The sequence below is a fragment of the Chrysochloris asiatica genome, unplaced genomic scaffold (assembly GCF_000296735.1).
Source record: "Chrysochloris asiatica unplaced genomic scaffold, ChrAsi1.0 scaffold00354, whole genome shotgun sequence".
NCBI lineage: Eukaryota > Metazoa > Chordata > Mammalia > Afrosoricida > Chrysochloridae > Chrysochloris > Chrysochloris asiatica.
In genome coordinates, this window is record NW_006408872.1 from 1,240,251 (window position 1) to 1,257,679 (window position 17,429).

The following is a 17,429-nucleotide window of genomic DNA, read 5'->3' on the forward strand; positions in this document are numbered from 1 at the left end:
CCTTCTAAGTATTCCTTTATATGTGGTTCAGACTTCTGGGACCATCCCTTGAGCCTGCTTGGTCGGGTATTCTGTGTTGTTGTTGGTGGAGCTCTCTGCTATACGTCCACCCGATCCACCATCTCGTTTGTTCTCTCGCAAGTACCTTTTTTAAACAACATAAAAGACCACTATACACAGAGACTTCACCAGATGGAATATATAGAAATCAAATTGACTACATCTGTGGAAAGAGATGATGGAAAAGGCAAACAAGGCTAGCGGCCGATTGTGGAACAGACCATCAATTGCTAATATGAAAGTTCAGGCAGAAGCTGAAGAAAATGAAAACAGGTCCACAAGAGCCAAAATATGACCTTGCATATATCCCACCTGAATTTAGAGATTATCTCAAGAACAGATTTGATGCAGTAGCATGAACGAATGAAGAGCAGAGGAGTTGTGGGATGGCATCAAGAACATCATACAGTAAGAAAACAGAAGGTCAGTATGAAGACAAAGAAAAGACCAAAAGGATGTCAGAAGAGACTCTGAAACTTGCTCTCCAGCGTAGAGATGCTAAAGCAAATGGAAGCAGTGATGAGGAGGTTAAAGGTCTGAACAGAAAATTTCAAGGTCAGCTCGAGAAGATAGTCAAATATTATAATGAAATGTGAAAAGACTGGGAGTTGAAAAACCAGAAGGGAAGAACATGCTCAGCATTTCTTCAACTGAGGGAACTGAAGGAAAAATTCAGCCTCAACTTGCCATACTGAAGGATTCTCTGGGCAAGTTATTGAATAATACAGAAAGTATCAAAAGAAGATGGAAGGAATACAGAGAGTCATTGTACCAAAAAGAAATGGTCAGTATTCAGTCATTTCAAGAGGTAGCAAATGATCAAGGGCCAATGATTCTGTAGGAAGAAGTCCAAGGTGCATTGAAGGCACTGACAAAGCACAAGACACTGGGAATAGATAGAATACAAATTGAAATCTTTCAGCAAACTGATGTGGCACTGGAGGCACTTACTCATCTATGCCAAGAAATTTGGAAGGCAACTACCCGGCCAACTAACTGGAAGAAATCCACATTTGTGCTCATTCCAAAGAGGTGACCCAACAGAATGTGAAAATCATTGGACAGTATCATTCATATCCCATGTGATTAAAGTTTTAATAAAGATAATAAAGATAATAAAGTTTTAATAAAGATAATACAGAAATGACTGCAACCATACATTGACAGAGAATGTGGAATGAGGAGTATCATTGGTGATGTCAGTTGGATGAAAGCAGAGAATACCATGTTTATCTGTGCTTTATTGACTACACAAAGGTTTTCGATTGTGTGCATCATGACAAGCTATGGACAACATTGTGAAGAATGATTATTTCAGAACACTTAATTGTACTCATGAAGAACCTGCAAATAGACCAAGAAGCAGTTGTTTGAACAGAACAAGGGATCAATGAATGGTTTATAATTAGGAAAGGTATGTCCCAGGGTTGTATCCTTTCACCATACTTATTCCATCTGTATGCTGAGCAAATGTTCCCAGAAGATGGGTTATGTAAAAAACAACAACATGGCATCAGGATTGGAGGAAAACTCATTAACAACCTGCGATATTCAGATGATACTATTTTGTTTACTGAAACGGAAGAAGACTTAAGATACTGATGAAGATCAAAGATCACAACCTTTGGTATGGGTTGCATCTCAATGTAAAAATAGAAAAATCCTCACCACTGGACCAATAAACAGTATCCATATAAATGGAGAAAAAATTAAAGTTGTCAAAGACTTCATTTTGCTCGATCAGCATTCATGGAAGCAGCAGTCAAGATGTCAAACGACATATTGTATTAGGCACATGTGCTGCACAAGACCTCTTTGAAGTGTTGAAGAGTGTGGTATTTTCAGTAACCACATATGCTTGTAAAAGTTGCACAGTGAATATGGAAGACCATAGAAGAATTGATGCATTTGAGTTACGATGCTGGAGGAGAATATTGAAAGTACTGTGGACTGCCAAAGGGAAGAAACAGATCTGTGTTGGAAGAAGTACAGCCAGAGTGCTCCTTGGAATCCAGGATGGCTAGACTTCGTCTTTCGTACTTCGGACATATTGTCAGGAGGGACTGTTGTTGTTATGAAGTGCTGTTGAGTTGGTTCCGACCCATAGCGACCCTATGTAGGGTTTCTGAGGAGCAGCTGGTGAGCTTGAACCACTAGTCCCTGGAAAACAGTATCATGTTTGGTAAAGTGAAGGGCCAGAGAAAAAGAGGAAGATCCCAACAAATGGATTGGCACAGTGGTAGCAGCAGTGGATTCAAGCATAGCAACTTTTGTGAGGTTGGCCCAGGGCAGGGCAGTGTTTCTGTTGTGCATAGGGTCACTGTGAGTCAGTACCAACTTGATGGCACCTAACAACAACCACCAAGAACATCATCCACTGGGATGCCAGTGAGTTGTTTTCCATCGGCAAGCATCAATCTCATGAACAGATTGGGAGTGGAAGAGGAGTAAAGCTAGTATAAGTTAAAAGAACATGCCAAACTGAGCTGTGCTATTTAGGGACCTCTATAGCTCTGGTAGCGTAGTGGTTACGAATCGGGCTGCGAACCTTAAGGTCAGCGGTTCGAAACTACCAGCTGCTCTGCGGGAGAAAGATGAGGCTTTCTACTCCCGTAAAGATTTACACCCTCGGAAACCCTGTACAGGGTCGCTATGGGTCGGACCCGACTCGATGGCACTTAACAACAACAACAACATATAGTTAATAAAGACAGACAAGGAAATGATTTCATAGAAGTCAGCCTGCTGTCCTTGTGGATGTAAGAGTGAGGAGAGTTATAGGGGGCTTCAAAGGTACTGCAGTTTTGTATTTCTTAACCTGCAGTAACATTAATTTTTGCTCTATAATATTTGTCTAAATTATATTCATGTTTTATACAGCTCTGTGCTCATATGACGTATTTCACACTGAATTAAAAACATAAGGATTGAGAAATTTATTTAAATCCTGATACTTACCCCAAACAAACTAAACAAAAGCAAAATTTTTAGTAAAATTGGAATTGAAGGAAACTAATAAAATATCATAAAAATCAATTTACCAAAATCAGCAGCAACCATCAAACTAAGCAATTAGTTACTGTGGTGATTTCCATCCTAAGCAGGGGTTAGGCTGGATACTTGCTGTCCTCCATACTCTAAGTTCACATGATTTTGGTGGTCGTGGTGAATGCAGTAATATGGAAAAACAAAGCAGCATACATAGTGGAAAGACAAGAAAATCATCGTTACTTAAAGGTGGTATTTTATACATTAAAGCCCAATTGATGCTACTTATTGTTAGAGCTATTGGTTTGATAGAAGTACAGGTAGAAGACAAATGTGAAAAAATGAATAGTTTTTAATAGCAGTATCTCTCAATGGAAAATTACGTTCATAATAGCACTAACTGGTAAATACATATTAACACAGTTAGCAAGAAATACAGAGCACCGGTATTTGTTGTTGTTAAGTGCTCTTGAGTTGGTTCTGACTCATAGTAACACTGTATGTGGTTTCTGAGGCTTGTAAATCTTTGTGGGAGCAGAAAGCCTCATCTTTCTCCTGAGGAACTAGTTTGAAAGGAATAACCAAGACCCTGGTAAATGAAGAAGCATGCCAATTTCCTAAACGGAACACTTAATGTTATAGAACTGGCAGTTTCCAAATTAATGTATGAACATTATGCAGTCCAGTCAGAATATTAGCTGCTGATTGCTTTTAAACTTGGGATTAGGAAAAATGACTTATTTGAAAGATAAAATGTCTGAGTAGCCAATAAATTTCTGGAAAAGAACAGTAGTTCAAAATGATGTGCCTTTGGGATTGTTGTTAAGTGCTGTCGAGTTGGTTCTGACTCATGGAGACCCTGTATAGGAGTGACTGGTGAGCTTGAACCACGGCTGACCTTGTGGTTCAAACCATCCTTGCAGTGCAGCGCATTACCCCACAGTGCCCATTGCCATCACTGATAGGGACCTATAGAAACCCCGTAGGACAGAGTAGAACTATCCCATAGGGTTTCCAAGGCTATAATCTTTATGGAAGCAGGCTGCCATAGCTTTCTCCCATAGAACTTGAACCACAAACCTTTTGGTTAGCAGCCAAACACTTAATCATTACACCATCAGGGCTCCTTTTTGAGACATACACAGCTATTAAATACAACAGATTATAACAAAAATGAAACCTTGGTGGATAGGGTATACAACCCAGTTAGTGGAGAGGAAGGGAGTTCAGAAATGGATTCGAGGGACGGTGAACGATGAGGGGTCTTAGTAAATGGTGCAAGCAAGGTAGGCTACTGGGACCTCCTCACTACCACTGTATGTAAACATAGACCTCTGAAGGACTGCAAGTGTAAATATGGTGCTCATTATAAAATACAACAAAATGTAGGAGAACTTTTTAATAATCTTGAAATGGGGGCTGTTGACAGGAAACGAAGAGGGTTTTTTGTATTTTTTTTTAAGATGAAGCATTTGGAATATGGAAGCTGCCACTCAGCTTCCCCAATGCAGGCCCCAGTGCCAGGAGTGCCCCTGACAAAGATACCTGCAGCCTTGTGGGAAACTCATTAGCTTGGTAAAGCCAGAGAAAAGGAAATGCAGATAGCCAACCAACAGTAGATTAGTAGATATGGAAATGCAAATGAAAGGAAACCATTTTTCTAAACATTTTTAAGAAAAGTTGGCAAAATTCTAAACTTTTTTTGTTATATTCAGTGCTGACAAAGATGTGAGGGAAATGACATTTTCATACATTGCTTGTGGGGGTGTGAATTGCTGCATCCTTCTTAGAAAGGAGTCTCTTGGTATCACCTAAAATTAGCAATATGACTACTATTTCATCCAGTAATTTTGTATTGGGTTCAAAAATCTCTGTTGAGTAAATGGATCTATCTCAAAGAATAAAATCACATGTGTTTTGGAATGTAAGTGTGAGGATGTTCATATATATATATATATAGATAACTTTGCAGCATGTCTGCTTATAATCCATAATGCATGAAGAGCCTTTGTGAACTTTAAAGTCATTTTCTCATGGCACAAAAAAATGAAATGCCAGTGGAGGTACTGATTGGCAGTGGTGGTTATATGCTGTGGAGTCGGTTCTGACTCATAGCGACCCTGCACAGGGTTTCCGAGGCTGTAGATCTTTTACTGGAGCAGAAAGCCTCATCTTTCTCCTGCGGAATAGCTGGTGGTTTCGAATTGCTGGCCTTGAGGGTTGCAGCCCAATTCATAACGGCCTTATATACACGGGGGCTTTAAAAAAAGTTTGTGGGAAAATGGAATGAAAATATAATGGAGTTTTTTCATGAGGTTTTTGAAGTTCCCTCGTGCATCCTCAAATGTTATAGAGTTAAGCATTGATTTCCTCTGAGAGTGTTGTGAGTCTCTAACACTGCACAACTTTGTGTTTTAAAACAAGATCAGGATCTGTTGTACTCATGAATCTGCAGTTCAGGTAGGCCTCAGGTCGGCTCATGCCTCAGAGCCAAGTTGGCATTGTCTGAGGTCTCCTCACACCTCACACCCAGGACTGGCCCCCACTGGGCTCCTGGGCCTGTGCCTCTCTCCCTCTGCCTCACATGACTCCTGTTATGTTGTTGGGCATGGAAGCCTAGTCTCCTTTCATGAGCAGCCTCGGGAGTCACTTGGTCACTCCTGTGTCCTGTACTGTGTCTATTATATTGGGGTATCATGGAGCACTGCCTGGGCTTGAGACAGGCAGAGTGCCTGTGTCATAAGGAAGCGGTTAGGGGCTGGAAGGGCCTATGGGTCAGAAATGACTTGCTGGCCATTTTGTTTTCTTTTTAAGTTTTTATTGAGAATTATGTGATAGTTTGCATGGGAGAACATTAGCTTTATATTCATCCTATCATATTTCATTTCATTGCAATGATTACCATTCCCTGTATGCATCATCAAACGACCAAAGGGTACAGCTGCAAGCCTGTCCCCTGGCCATCAACACACAGACCCAGAGTCCCCAGACACTCCGTCTCTCCACATCATTGTCTCTGCCCCCGTCTCTGGTGTCACTGCTTCTCTGGATAGGATCCTGCACTCTGCTCTTCTCCCTTGATGGTCCGCTTCTAGACTGCAAGATGAACCACTCCTCTCCTTTTGTTACAAAACGTCTACCTTTACATTTGCAACACTCACAGTCAGTCCTGATAAAAGTTATTCACTATTGAACTGCAAGAGTCTTATCCCCATCTAGTTTCGCCTTGCTGGCCATTTTTATAGGATGCTTTGAAACAAAGGCTAAAGTTAGATTATTCTTGAGGAAGCATAGTGGAAGACTTAAGTTTCCATTTCACATTCACGATCCTATAGCCAGTCCTTTAGACTTTCCTGAGATTTCAGCAAATCATTACCGAAAACACCACCAGGGATTTGGTTTAGTGTCCCGTACACTTATACCCATCTGTTTCAGGAACAGGATATGAGAGATACAAAATCCATTGGGTCTGGAGGTGATATGTGGAGAGCAGGCAAGTAGAAACAGTGATGTCTCTTTGTCCTTCAGAGGAGAGCTGCACATGGAAGCAGAGCGGAAGTGCAGGCTTTGGCAGTGGTCTCCACTCCAGGCCATGCTGATGGAGTGTTTGATGGTATTCTTGTAGAGTCAGCTAGCTTTGAAATCATGGTCAGAGAACAACTTCTTTGCTCTTCCATGCTCTGTGCCTTTTCCTACGTGCATCAGAGGCTATCAGTAACCCTAGGGATCTGTTCATGGGCTGTTCCTTTTTCAGATTTTACTGGTATCACGAGCAGTCCTGAGAATGAGAAACACAGGCAGTTTTGGATTGATAAAATGCACACAGCTCAGAAATATAGTCTTAGAAGTCTTTCTGATGGATGTTGCTATTTGCTAGTCTGACAGGACTAACAGAGATGTGGGTCAGGGCTTGTGGGAGAATGGGGCTAAGCTGGTGTGGGCAGATCACTGAGGGTAGGAGAGGCCGTGGCTGGCTAGGCACTCATATCATCTCCTCACTCAACCCCCTTTAGCCTCCTCACACTCTGGACTCTCACTTCCTGGTTGCTATGCACCTTGTCCTCCTTGCGTGGACACTGGCTGCCTCCTCTACCTTGCTAGCACTGCCTTTCCACCTGATCAGGGCCTGGCCACCCCTCACCTCCATCCCTTGCTCCCGAGGGCTACTATAATGAGGAACAAAGGAGACTGAAGGTAATGCACACCCACTTCCTCCCACACCTTCTGAAAATGATTGAAAAAGTACATGTCCTTGGTTCACAGTACTTCCAGTTTGCCAGATAGACAATTTTTCTTTCTGTGCTTCCCACTGCATCAATCATGGTCTCAGTGGGCTCAAATCTCTTCTTTGATGCAGTGTATGTTGTGTGACAGTGTAGAAGTGTGTGCTCTTTTATGGGACTTTTTTCTGTGATTGCAAAAGCAGGTTGTTTAAACAGATATTCCCATGTCATTGTGTTTCAGGAGTAGACCTGTCCCTGCAAGCAGAGAGCAGAACCACAGGGCCCTCGCAGACAGCGGCTGCCGCTCCCAAACAGTCCAAGTCACGCCCCACCAACTCCAGAGACGAGCGCTTCCGCTCAGGTATGTGGAGAACCAGTCTATCAGGGAAGGCCTCTTGCAGACGTGACTTCCATGCTTTTTTTCATCTGTTCTTGGCTAGCACACATATGGAAGAAATTATTTTTCCTTGAATGATGAATTACCACATAAGCATATCTTCAAGAAAGAATGTACCCTACACATAACCATAGTTTTGTTTTTAATGTAACCTGTAACTTGTAGCCGTTTTCTTAGGGGATGCTTACAAAAGTCTCTGGGAGAATCTTCCTCCCACCTGCATTAGAACATTAGAATGAAATGTTTTTTGAACACTAGTAATTTTGTATTTGAAGTATTAGTAATATTTGTACATTGTTGAGTGATTTTACTGCTTGTTGTTGTTGTTATGTGCCATTGAGTACAATCTAACTTCCAGCAACCCCTTTGTAGGGTTTCCAAGGAGCAGCTTGGTGTGTTTGAACTGCCGACCTTGTGGTTCACAGTCCAGTGCTGATCCTACAGTGCTATACCATGTATAGATTATTTAGATCCCTGGTGTAGCACTGTAGGATCAGCACTGGACTGTGAACCACAAGGTTGACAGTTCAAACCAATCAACTGTTCTTGGAAACCCTGTACAGGGCCTCTGTGAGCTGGAATTGACTCCATGGCACTTAACAACAATAATATAGATTATTTAAGGAGTTCTGGTGTCGCATTGGTAAAAGTGCATGGTTTAGCAGCACTGAGGTCAGCAGTTCAAAGCAGCCTCTCCACAGGAGAAAGACATGATCATTTGTTTTTTAAAGATTGTTGTTGTCCAAACCGACTTTGCGGTCCAGTGCTTATCCCACAGCGCCACACCAGGACTCCTTTTTTAAAGATTGTTGTTGTTGCTGTGTGCTGTTGAGTTGGTTCCAACTTATAGCGACCCTTTATAGGGTTTCCAAGGAGCAGCTGATGGGTTTGAACCACCACCTCGTGGTTCAAACTGACCTTTCAGCCTAGTGCTTATAATACTACAGCGCCACACCAGGACTCCATTTTAAAGACTGTTTATTGTTAAATGCCAGTGAGTAATTCTGACTTACAGCTACCCTGTATAGTAGGGTTTCTGAGGAATATCTGGTGTAGTGCTTAACCTACAGCACCACATCACAGCCTTGGAAACTGTGTGGAGCAGTTCTACTCTGTCCTATAGGATCGCTATGAGTCAAGAGTTGACTCACTGGTAGTCAGTTTGGTGGGTATACATGGAGTACTTGTGTATGCAAATGGTTAATGCCCTGAGGTGCTAACTGAAAGGTTGGAGGTTCACATTCACCCACATGTACCTCAGAAGAAAGGTCTGGCAATCTGCTTCTGACAAAATCAGCCATTGAAAACCCTGTGGAACACAGTTCTACTCTGGTACATATGGATTGCCATGAGTTGGATGTGATCAGTGACAGCTGGTTATGGATGATTTCGTATTTTTAGTTCTTCTAATTTTGAGATTTTTCTAGTTAGATTTCACCCACTTGGTCTAATTGGCAGTGCTTTCCTGAATATTGATATTTGGCTCTGATATTTCACTTGAATCATCAGGATTCCCATTGAAAACTTTTTCATATTTTCATGTATAAGTAACTTTTAAGCATTCTGTAACAGTGTTTCATAATATGTATTTTCTTGTGGTGCTGCAGGATAAGTACTGGACTGCAAGGTCGGTTTGAACTGCAAGGTCAGTGTTTCAAACTCACCAGCTGCTCCTTGGAAACCCAATTCAGCATCTCTATGAGTCGGAACTGACTCGTCGACACTTAACAACAACAATATGGTGGTGGTGGTGGCAGTTGTGTGTTGTCAAGGGGTTCCGACTCATATCGACCCTGTACAGGGTTTCCAAGGCTGTAAAATCTGTACAGGAATAGCAAGCCTCCTCTTTCTTCTTTGGATAACTGGTAGATTCCAATTGCTAACCTTGTAGTTGGCCGCCCAACTTGTAACCTACTCTTTATATTGTTGTTGTTGTTGTGAAGTGCCGTTGAGTCAGTTCCAACCCATAGCGACCCTGTATAGGGTTTCCGAGGGCAGCTGGTGAGCTTGAACCGCCGACCTTGCAGTTTAAATGGCTTTGCAGTCTGGCGCATTAACCCACAGCGCCACACCAGGACTCTATATTCTTTATGTTCTCTATATTCTTTATATTGTTGTTGTTGTTGTTAAGTGCCGTTGAGTCGGTACCGACCCATAGCGACCCTGTACAGGGTTTCCGAGGGTGTAAATCCTTACGGGAGTAGAAAGCCTCATCTTTCTCCCGCGGAGCGGCTGGTAGTTTCGAACCGCTGACCTTAAGGTTCGCAGCCCGATTCGTAACCACTACGCTACTAGAGATTCTTTATATTAGGGGGCTTCAAAAAGTTCGTGGAAAAATTCCATAATCTTTTAATTCCATTTTCTGTAAATTTTTTCAAGCCCCTTCATATTTAAGCTTCTTTGATAATGAAAATCTTACAATAGGAATTTAAAGATGGTCATTTTGTTCAAAGCATATTTATATTTAGGCAGAACATTAAGATTTTAAATGTTATCTTAACATAGGAAGGTGAAAAAATGATTTGAGAAATGGTTGACTATAATTTCTTAACAATTTAACATATTTTAATTATATAATTAAATTTAGTATATAATTAAAAGTTTTATCCAACTGAAAATAGCTTCTTTTCTAATTATATAAATGATACATGCTTGGTTTTAAAAATAAAATAAAACATTACACTAAGTATAAGGACAAAACTAAAAGTTACCTGAAATTTCCAAATCCTGAGACAGCCACCATCAGCATATCACTGAACACTCATTTCTTCTGCTCTGAATGCAAACATATACTTTGTGTGTTTACGTATGCTTGCTTATTTTCCTCTCTCTTCTTCCCCTTCTTCTATCTACCCTATCCACTTCCATATAAATAATGCTAATAAATTTGTTTCTGCCCCTATGAGATTTACTTTCCAATCTAATTTTTTTTTCTCTTGAGTCTCTTAAGATGTCTTTTGAAGAGCACAAGTTTTTAATTTTGAATGATGTTCAGTTTATCCGTTTTTGAAAATAGTGCTTTTGCTCTCATATCTTAAGAAATCTTTGCTTAACCCAAGGTCACAAAGATTTTCTTTTATTTTTTGGTCGCAAAGATTTTCTTTCTTTTTTTAAGTTTTTATTGTGAATTGAGTGAAGGTTTATAGGGCAAATCATTAGTTTTACATTCAGCAAATTATATGCTTTGTTTCATTATAATGATTATAATACCCTCCATGTACCATCATTTAACAGTATTTCTGGCTATTCATTTTAGCTGGTCACAAAGATTTTCTCCTGTGTTTTCTATATGTAATTGTCTAGATTTAAATTCTTGATTGTTCTTTTCTTTGATACTGTTGATTTTTCTTTTCTTTCTCTCCTTCCATTCATCCATTCATGTTTTCAATTGAGTCTTTGTGTGACAGTGTTTTTGAGACTTAGTATGTCTGAAAATATTTTTATTATATTATACCCTCATGTTTGATAACTTGGTTGGATGTAAAATTCTAAATTCAGCATTTTTTTTCAATCCGTACTATGGTGTCTTCTTGCACTTGGTATTACTGTTGTGTAATGTCAGTCTGTTACTTGAGCCTTTGAGGTGATTTGTGCTTTCTGTCTGGAAGCTTTCAAAATTGTTGTCTTTCTTGTATGTATTTAGGTATGAATATTTCCCAATTAGTGCCTTATGAACTATTTCAGTGTAAGAATTTTTAAATGTTTTAAAAAAATTTAGTTGGAGAAAAATGTAAACATATATAAAAGAAGGCAAGGTAGTATAAAGCCTCCTGGGTCCATTGCGTAGCTTTTGCAGTTCTCATCCATGTCTTGGATTTCATCTACACCCCACACCCACTTCCTTCCTTCCTGTCTGATTTTGAAACCAATCTCAAATGTTATGTTATTTCATATAAATGTCATAATGTTCTTGGTTTCTGATATGAAAAGAATATCTATCTTAAAGATAATGTTATTAGCAAACAATAATTAGCAATAATTCTGTAATAATAAATATCCAGGCAGTGTTTTATGGCTTTAAAAAAAAATTTTTTTTTTTTTTAAACCAGAATCCAAATAAGATCTACACTTTCCAATTGGTTGATATGTTTTTCAGTCTTTCTTAATCTATAGATTCCTTCCCTCTCCCCGTACCTCTTTCCAGGGTGTTTGTGAAAGGTAACACCTGTGTAGATCTGGTTTCACTTCTGTTCTGTGGGGTGACCTGTGCCTTAGTTCTGAGTCCTGTCAAATGGACTTGGATATGGAGACTTGATGGGATTCAGGAATTTTTATTTTTTTAACAAGACTATTACTACTAAGGTGAACAGAAGAAATGATGGAGCAAAATTGCTGAACAGAAGATTTCAAAGGGAAGCTCAGCAAGTCAAAATAAAGTATTATAATGAAACATGCAGAGAGACTTAGAGGTAGAAAACCAAAAGGAAAGAATGCCCTTGGAATTCTCAGTCTGAAAGAAATGAAGAAAAATTTCAAGCCTTGAGTTTCCATATTGAAGGGTGTATATATCTAGTAATGTAGGTAGGATAAGCTCTAGACTGCTAACTACAAGGTTTGTGGTTTAAACCCACCAGACACTCCTTGGAAACTTGTACAGGGTCACTATGAGTCAGAAATGACTTGACAGCACTTAACTGCAACAACAATGGGCAAAGTATTGAATGATGCAAGAAGCATCAAAAGGCGATGCAGAAAATACACAATCACTGTACCAAAAAGGATTCAGGAAGTAGCGTGATCAAGAAACAAAGAAGTCCAAGCTACACTGAAGGCACTGGTGAAAAACAAAGCTCCAGGAATGGACAGATGCTTCAACAGATAGATACAATGCTAGAAGTGCTCACTTGGTCCAGACCAAGAAATTTGAGAGACTATGCAGCCACCCAAGTGGAAGAGATCCATATTTTGTGCTCATCCCAAAGAAAGGTGATACAACAGAATTCAGAAATTGTCAAACAATACCATTCCTATCATACACAAATAAAATTTTGCTGATGATAATTAAAAAAACAGTTGCAGTAGTGTATCAACAGGGAACTGCCAGAAATTCAAGCCAGATTTCAAAAGAGGACATGGAATAAGGGATATCATTGCTCATGTCAGATGGATCTTGGCTGAAAGAGAATACCAGAAACATGTTTACTTGTGTTTTATTGACTGTGCAGAGGCATTTGACTATGTGGATCATAACAAATTATGAACAATATTACAAAGAATGGAAATTTCAGAACACTTAATTGTGCTTATGTGGAACCTGTACATAGACTAAGAGGCAATCCTTCAATCAGAACAAGAGGCACTACATAGTTTAAAATCAGAAAAAGTATGTGTTAGGATTGTATCTTTTACCATACTCAAATGTATACTGAGCAAGTAAAGTATGAACTGAACTTTATGCAAAAGAATGTGGCATCAGGATTGGAGAAAGATTCATTAACAATCTGATATGCAGATGACACAACCTTGCTTGCTTAAAGCAAAGAGGATTTGAAGCACTTAACTGATGAAGATTAAAGACTACAGCCTTCAGTGTGTATTATACTTCAACATAAAGACAACAAAAATCCTTATAACTGGACCAATAAGCAACATTCATAATAAACAGAAAAGATTGAAGTTTTAAGGATTTAATTTTACTTGCATCCACAGTCAACAAACATGGAAGCAGTAGTCAGGAAATCAAGCAGTGTACTTGTCCTAGTCATCTAGTGCTGCTATAGCAGAAAGCCAATCACAGGTGGATGGCTTTAACAAACAGAAATTTATTCTTTCATGGTTTATAAGGCTTGAAGTTCAATTTCAAAGCACCAGCTCTGCAGAAAGTTCCTTATTTCCTTTCATTACCTGTAGGCCCAGCACTCCCTGTAGAATCCCCATGTTTCTTGGCATCAATCTTTTCCTGGACTTAGGAGCTTCACAGTGCAGGGACTCCAGGTCCAAAGGACGTGCTCCACTTCTAGCTCTTCTTGATGAAGTAGGTCCCTCCTCAATAACTTATCTCACCTTATATCTCTTGTAAGATAAAAGGTGTTGCAGGCCACACCCCCAAGGAAACTTCCTTTCAGTTGATTGGCTGCTCATAGCAGCTGTCATTGTGGAGGTGATTACATTATATTAGATCTCATCAAGGGGGATTGGTGGTGGTGGTGGTGGTGGTGGTGGTTGTGTGCCGTGGAGTCGGTTCCGACTCATAGTGACCCTGTGTAGGGTTTCCAAGGCTGTAAATCTTTATGGGAGCAGAAAGCCTCATCTTTCTCTCGCAGGACTGCTGGTAGTTTCAAACTGCTTACCTTGAAGTCAGCAGCCTGATACGTAACCGTTATGCTACCAGAGCTCCTTTCATGGGGGATTACTACATCTTAACTTCTAAACCACTGAGAATCTTAGCCCAACCAACCTGACAAAAAAACCTTAACTATCACAGGGAGTCCTGGTGTGGCGCTGTGGGCTAATGAGTCAGACTGCAGAGATGTTTGAACTGCAAGGCCGGTGGTTCAAGCTCACCAGCTCCTTGGAAACCCTATACAGGGTCGCTATGGGTCGGGATCAACTAGATGGCACTTAACAACAACAACAATCACAGCATTACATTGGGAAAATCTGCTGCAAATGATCTCTTTAAAGTATTAAAAAAGCAAGACTAAGGTGTGCCTGACCCAAACCTTGGTATTTTTCATTCGCCTTATATGCATGAGAAATCTGGGCATTGAATAAGGAAGACTGAGGAATTTATGTTTTTGAATTATGACATTGGTGAAAATATGGAATACACTGTGGAATGCCAGAGAATGAACAAATCAGGCTTGTAAGAAGTGTAGTCAGAATACTCCTTAGAAGTGAGGATGGTAAGAGACTTCATCTCAGGTACTTTGGGCAGGTTATCAGGATGGGACATTGCGTTTGTTAATGTAGAGGATCAGTGAAAAAGAGGAACACTCTCAATGAAATGATTGACACAGAGGCTTTAACAATGGGCTCCAGCATAGCATTGATTGTGAGGATGGCACAGGATCAGCTAATATTTTATTCTGTTATTCATGGGGTCACTGTGAGTCAGAACCAACTTGACAGCACCTAACAACAACTTCACAGATGTGATATGTTCTTCCATCAAAAGGCACATTACGTATGACTATCTCTCTTTCTTGTGATAATAACCATCAGTGATCCTCAGTGCCTAAATCCATTCATTCATTTAGGGTTGTGAAATGTGCAAGTGATTCTATCATTCTTTCATTCCGAAACTGAATACTGCTTCTCCTCATTTACTGTTTAATACAGGAAAGTCAAGATAGATTTTTTATTCAGTTCTTTCTATTCACTAGTTATCGAAGTATTGGGGTGCATCATTAGCATCCTCCAATTCCAGTCAGTTTTGTGTCTTTTTGTTTCCTTCTGTTTCAATCTGTTTTTGCACTTAACCATGACAGTTCGAAACCTTCTTACATTGACTTCTGAGCCACTTGCGTTGTTTGATAGTTTCCTTGTTTGCTGTTTTATTAAGATGTTCCTGTGTCCCTTTTGTAACTCTGTCCTAGCATCTGCCATTTTTCTGGATCTTTTTAGTGAGAATAATATATGAGACTACCATCTGGCCATTAGAGGTGTTCATTGCTATTGGGATAACTGTTGTTTCTAGACAGCTTCATCAGACAGAGGCAAGACATACTTTTTAAAGATAAAGTACCACCTGCATTTATACTAATGTTTCCCATTTTTATCTCACCTCTTTCACATCTATTTGTATCTCCTCTATCTCATGAGCATCCAGGTTCTCAGGGTTGCCAGGTTACAAGGGATGACAGAATCAGACTTCTATAGTACTCTTCATTTGCTGTGCCCCACACAACCTATAAAACATCTTAGTGTTAACTATGCCTTGAGTACTACCGACAATATGATTATAGAAAGGTTAAAAATATTTTATGCAGTTATTTTTGCCCTTAGTTGTCTAATGCATACTATGCTTAGTAATGCAAGTCAAGCAGTCTAATACAGCAATGAAAAGTATTTTAAAGTCAGTTGAAATAGTTTATGTCATTGACTAGATACAGATTTGGGTTCATTTATTTCACTTCATTATTAATTTTGGTGATTTTTAATGTGGTTTTGATTTATATATATGAAAATATTTACACGGTTCCAAAGTTTAAACTTTCCTAATTTTAAACTATTCAGTGTTCTCTTGTTCTATTTGAACAACTGCCTCTTGGTCTAAGTACAGGTTCCTCATGAGCACAATTAAGTGTTCCAGAATACTCATTCTTTGTAATGTCCATAGCTTATCATGATCCACAAAATCAAAAGCCTTTGCATAGTCAATAAAAGCACAAGTAAACATTTTGGTATTCTCTGCTTGCAGCCAAGATCCATCTGATGCCAGCAGTGATATCCCTCATTCCACGTCATCTTCTGAATCCAACTTGAACCTCTGGAAGTTCTCTGTCAGTGTGCAGTTACAGTCATTTTTAAATTATCTTTAGCAAAAATTTACTTGGATGTGATATTAATGATATTGTCCAATGATTCTGTTTGGTCACCTCTCTTTGAAATAGGCGCAAATATGGATCTCTTCCAGTCTGTTAACCAGGTGGCTGTCTTCTAAATTTCTTGGCATCGATGAGTGAGTTCCTCCAGTACTGCATCAGTTAGTTGAAAGATTTCAATTTGTATTCCATCAATTCCCGGAGCATTGCCAATACCTTCAGTGCACCTTGAATTTCGTCCTTCAATATCATTGGCTCTTGATCATATGCTACCTCTTGAAATGGTTGCACATCAACCATTTCTTTTTGGTAAAGTGACTCAGTGTGTTCCTTCCATCTTCTTCTTTTTTTTTTTTCAAAATTTTTATTGTGAGGTTTACATGGGAGAATATCAGCTTTACACTCATCCTATCGTATTTCATTTCATTTCTATGATTACAGTCCCCTCCATGTATCTTCAAATAACCAAAGGGTACAACCCACAGGCCCACCCCACCCCAACCACCAGCACACAGCCCTTCTCCCTCCCTGAGACCAGTGTCTCTAGCTGCTCCATCTGTCCACATCATCATCACTGTCTCCACCTTCCATCTTCTATTGATGCTTTCTGCATCATTCAGTATTTTCCCATTATTGTTGTTAGGTTCCATCGAGTTGGTACTGACTCTTAGCTACCTTATGCACAACAGAACAAAGCATTGCCCAGTCTTATTCCAACCTCACAATCATTGCTATATTTGTGCCCATTGCTGCTGCCATTGTGCCAATCCATCTCACTAGGGGATCTTCCTCTTCTTCTCTGACCCTCAAGTTTACCAAACGTGATATCCAGCTCCAAGGACTGATCCCTCCTGATAATATGTCCAAAGTATGAGAGACGAAGTGTGGCCATTCTGGCTTTCTGAGAACGTTCTGGCTACACTTTTTCCAACACAGATTGGTTTGTTCTTTTGGCAGTCCATGGTACTTATAATAGTCTCCAACACCATAGCTCAAATGCATCAATTCTTCTGTGGTCTTCCTTATTCTTTGTCCAACTTTTTTTTTTTATGTTTATTTATTTATTGCTATTTTATCCTTTTTTTTTAGTTTAAGTTGTGGATTGAGTGAAAGTTTACAGGGCACATCATCAGTTCCACATTCAACAATTCATATAACTTCTTTCATTACATTGATTATAATCCCTCCATATACCATCAGTTAAAAGTATTTCTCTTTATCCACTTTAGCTTTTTTTTAAAAAAAAACCACACAAACAAAAAAACCCACTCAGGC

General features: G+C 39.6%; 1 protein-coding gene across 1 annotated transcript in view; it reads left to right on the forward strand.

The window, feature by feature from the left end:
- DIP2A (DIP2 disco-interacting protein 2 homolog A (Drosophila)) overlaps positions 1–17,429 on the forward strand; it is a 183,560-nt gene that overhangs the window by 40,694 nt on the left and 125,437 nt on the right. Inside the window, exon 3 of the mRNA XM_006876117.1 lies at positions 7,513–7,632. Coding sequence (XP_006876179.1) covers positions 7,513–7,632 — 120 coding nt within the window. The remainder of the gene's footprint in view (positions 1–7,512; positions 7,633–17,429) is intronic.